This window comes from Phasianus colchicus, chromosome 3 (genome assembly GCF_987193195.1).
Source record: "Phasianus colchicus chromosome 3, bPhaCol1.hap1.1, whole genome shotgun sequence".
Taxonomy (NCBI): Eukaryota; Metazoa; Chordata; class Aves; order Galliformes; family Phasianidae; genus Phasianus; species Phasianus colchicus.
Genome location: NC_143438.1, coordinates 82192111 through 82196828, shown reverse-complemented (window position 1 = coordinate 82196828; position 4718 = coordinate 82192111). Strand labels below are relative to the sequence as shown.

General features: G+C 40.1%; 1 protein-coding gene across 9 annotated transcripts in view; it reads right to left on the bottom strand.

Moving 5' to 3' along the window:
* Positions 1-2555: 2555 nt before the first annotated feature.
* The window catches only part of COL14A1 (collagen type XIV alpha 1 chain), a 117696-nt gene continuing 115533 nt past the window's right edge, over positions 2556-4718 (bottom strand). For 4 of the 9 annotated variants that reach the window (XM_031591169.2, XM_031591170.2, XM_090137949.1 and 1 more), the window contains exon 48: positions 2556-3465. In XM_031591169.2, the coding sequence (XP_031447029.2) occupies positions 3140-3465 (326 nt within the window). In that variant the 3' untranslated portion in view covers positions 2556-3139. Of the gene's footprint in view, positions 4025-4718 lie in introns of all 9 variants that reach the window. The other 5 variants (XM_031591171.2, XM_031591172.2, XR_016465303.1 and 2 more) reach the window with 4 other exon arrangements.

Below are 4718 nucleotides of genomic sequence, written 5' to 3'. Positions count from 1 at the left end.
CTTTTATTGCTATTACTAAACAATGGCTACAGTGTGGTTTTTTTTTGAATACTTAAATCTGAGGGGAGCAGTACCTTGTTTGCTGAAATGAGGTCTCACACTGTAGAAGCTGCAAAACTTGATTTTCATTTGGTAGGAGTAATGAATAGTTATGGATTGAAAACCAGTGGCTCGAGGTGTTTAACCTTTATCTGTCTATCTCTGCAGAAGTCATGTTGTGCAGTTTTTTGAAAAGCTTCATCGAGAACCTGGATTGCACATATCACATAACATTAATGGTGGGTTTTAGATGCTTGTGTGTCTATGCAGGCCTTTAGTTTTCATGTCTTTTTAGATGATGTGCCCACTGCCATGACTGAGGTGCTGCTGGGCATCATCTGCAGCCAAACTGCATTTAAAACAATAGAAAAAAACAACACAACAAGACTCATCTTCCAAGAAAGCAGTGCACGTATCCAAACATAAGTACATGCAGACTGCAGTCCTATTAGACATAAGAAAGCTGTTAAAATCTGCATCTTGGAAGAAGAGGATGGTGAGAAGACAGTGCTGGAGGACTGCGGAGCAGCAAGGACAGTGTGCATTTCAAGGGCAACCATCTGACCGAAGACATTTCTCAGGAGTTCCCAATTGTTTTTCTGCCGAAGTCATGTAAATAAATGAATCTCTTACTATTTTCTAACATTCCTAAATTTTTTCAATTTTTACTGTGGTTGGTGAGGAAAATCTGTGTTTCCAACACCCATTTTGTTCAAGCACTGCAGAGGAAGCAAAACAATGCGTTAGGTATAATCTGATTTTCATAAAGGCATTTCTTCGTATATGAGCCTTTTGCTCAGGTTTACCCTGTTCCTGTCCATAGAACAGGCAAGACTTCACTACCACAACAATAATGAAACTTAATTCAACCCTGAAAGCATTCTTCAAAGATTAAAATAACCTTTGAAGGTTACTGCACTTTTTGTGCAGGAATGCAGTATGTAATTTGTAGGTGAGATTTGGGTGACATCAGCCATACATTCATGTGCTGCAAACATCATGGTTGGCAACTTAAGTTTCTTAGGCTGTCTGGAAAAATGCGAGACGCTCCTGATGATACAGTGACTGAATTCTGGAGAAAATATTGAGCAGATGTGTCTGTGTCTCACTGTCTTTTGGCAAATGCATAAATCCTGAATATTACTTTTGTATCTCAGTAGTAGCCATCAAAAAGTTAGTTTTGCATCTGCAACAAGTTGACATGGAGCCAATGCTAAATGAAGCACTCTCTGGTTAGCAGCTAACGCCGTCGTTAAAAACATAAAGCACAACTAGTATAATTAAAGCTTGTCCTGCAGGACATAAATTAGAAAATTGAAGTGGGAATGCCTACCCAAGAAACCCTCTCACTTTGCTTAATCCATTGTATGTAGCCTCCCATACGTGGTAATGGCGAGGATGGTTGCATGTGCACTGTGGGGCTCCTGTCCTGCAGCTGGGGGACTCGGGGGACAGGATGGCTGCTGGGGAAGCACAGGGAAGACGACGCCTGCCTTGCAGCACTGTAAAGTAGAGTTAATCTGGTTAAACGTAAAGTCAGTAAATTATCATCTTCTACTTTTTTTTTACCTTATACTTTAAATACGAGTCTGTATTAGGAACTCACATTTATCACAATCTTAATCACCCTTCTGCAAGAAAAATGGTGAAATTTAGGGGTGGGAACCTAGTGGAAAAACAGAAACAGCATAGAAAGGAGTGCAGCCATGTAGCTGGAAATTGCCCTGGGATATACGCAGCCACGGGTATTGCATGCATAAATTGTTTGTGTTATTAACGAGGCTGACTTCTGGGCCAGAGAACTTGAGATTAATACAGTAAAGGTATGCAGCTGTCTCAACACCAGTTTCTTTTCTTTGTCACAAGCTAAGAGAGCTTCTGGCAGTGGCCAGAAACAAAAGCTGACACATCTCCCTCCTGAGAGTGAAGAGGCTGAACTTTGTCAGGGGCAAGCAGGGACCTGGTCCTGGAACCCACAGGTCAGCCTGTCTAGGGCTCTGTAGGGCTGGATTAACAGTACTTAAAATCCATGACTTCATTTTAAATGTATGCACATTTTTGACCTTCTGCTTTAAAACTTCCTTTGTTTCTTAGTAGTGTTCAAAGCTGTTTATTGAATCACTTTAGAAATTGTCTGCTTTGTTTTAACATCATTAATTGCTTTGTTATTCTCAAGTGGTTGGGTTGTTGATTCTTTTTCTTTCTCTCATTATTAGGTGATCCAAGTGGCTTTTGCAACTATTTCTTCCAGGCTTTTGACTTTGGCACATTAATATCCAAACTCTCTCATCCACAGAAGGCACAGCTTCCTTATCTCATATTTCATCTTCCCACTTCTTCATACATTGCATAAATAAGGCTAAATATTCTTTCAGCTGAGTACCTGTAACCTTTACAATAAAACCATTGTACAAAAGTGCTGGAAAAGGAAAATGTTTTCTTCTCTTTACATTCTGTTCCCCCAAGTGAAGATCTATACAACTGTTCCAAGCTAAAATCAGTCAAATAAATCCAGAATCAACACATAAAAGCTTGCCACTTTTATTTGCATACAAAACAGAAATGAAAGAGGTTCACAATAAATTATCAGTGTACTCCCACAGAACATTCTTGTGTGTTTGCATAATGTGGGTTAAAAACAAATACCGTTAAGATAAGACTTCTTTGTGAAAGGTTTTAAGGAAACCTGATAATGTACTTTTGTCTGGTGAATTTAGTAGTGTTACTCTGCTAGTAAAAGCAATTCATCCAAAACTAACAGAACACAGTCAGCTGCAAAAACTTGGGTAACAAAACATAAACTTTGTTGAACGATTCTATCTACACCAACTAACCAGATGCATTTTTTCAGATACAGCTTGAATACCGTACTCTGGAGAAAGATCTGAAAGTGATCTTCCATCATCATCTAGCACTGACCCACTAACATACTAAGTTTCTGGCATGCAAGATAATTGTACCTTTATTTATTGTTTCAACTGGTCTGGTACATGTATTTTTCTTTAATATAAGAGCCTGAAAACATCTTCAATGACAGAGTAGGCACTTGGACAAGGGGCCAAATACAGATGCACGTAAAGTATTTCCCTTTCTAAACAGTTCATTGAGAGGGCTCTTTTCCATTTTCCCTTTTGTGTTCCAGAGTCTTGATGCTTCTTTTGGCTATCTTCCTTCTGAAGCGACTAATTCCAGGGGATCTCAGCTCAACGGCTTCCATCTCTTCTCGAACGGGAGTAAACTCTGGTTGAGCAAGATGAGGTGATGGATAGGAGGACTGGGAGTATGGGGATGGTAAAGGGTAGGACCCGTGAACTACGTACGGCTGTTGCTCACCATCATAAAGGTCCTCAGGGTCATAGATTTGGTAGGAGTTATGTGGCAACTGCACTACTGGGATGTCTTGATCAGTTGGCTCACCGTATCCACCTTAACCCACCACCACCAAGAGTATTCATATGGTTAACACAGGAGAAGGGGAGCAGAAAATTGAAGCGTTCATTAGGAAATTGAAATATATATATATCTTTTATACATAGAGAGTGTGTGTATATATATAATCTTTAAATACATATTTTTTTATTCACATGAAGGAACAGTGAAAACATTTAACAAAATTAATAAGCTGGAGCAATTGGAAACCCACCAACAGACAGCCAAGTTAGTTGGAAACCACCACCAGAATTTGTCTTACGTTCAGTTGTAATACTGTGCTCATTATACACTGCACAATCTGCCTGCTTTAGCTTATTCCAATTATGGGATGGAATATATGATTAACGGGCAAAACGGGTCAGACAATAGCTTTTAGCAGTGCAAGGAAGCTAAGTGCATGTACAGCAGCTAGCAAGTTCATTAGTGGTAGTCAATATCGTTGATGGAAAGCACAGAGCAGTTCAGCATCCGTATCTGACCTTCAGCCAAATGAGGACTGAACCAGAATGAGTCTTTCACCTTCTGGATTGGTAGCCATTGTAAGGGATTGGGCCTTAAAACAGGAAATGAACAACAGGGAAGGGAAGTGAGGAAAAAAGGATAGGAAGAGACGACAACAAAAACATTCACGTAAGTAAAACATACAAATCACTTCACGGGCAGATTAAACTGTAAACATCAAACAAATAAGCCTTATGCATAACGTTTGTAGTAACTAGTAATTTGATAAAACAAATTTCAACTTTAGGCTGGACAACATCACTTTTGATAATTGTGTTAACTTCTTCCCACGGCCTCTGTGCTACAACAAACAAGGAAAGTAGAATACACAGAAGATACAGAAAGAATCATTTTCTCCAGATTGCTTCACTTGTTAATGACAGACGTGCATCCCTGTTCCAAGTCACACTGGGGCAGGTTTAGTAACATTCATGCTCTCATGCCATTTGGAGGCACACGGAAGAGGAAGTGGAGAAACACGTTTTAAAAACTACAGATGTGCAGCTCTGCTGTCGCCAACATTAGGAGGTGGGAGTCAACACACAGAAGGTTCAGGTGGAGCAGGCTCGTACAGTTACACGCACACATACAAGACAAAACCCAATACACTTCCTCCATTCACAGGCCCAAATCAGATGGTGGACTCTGGTCACTATGCTGCGGGCACCTTTGGTTTGTGGGGTCATTCCACTAAATTCAGCAGCACTGGACGTGCGTGGTTTTATGGAGCTAATCACGTTTTAGTG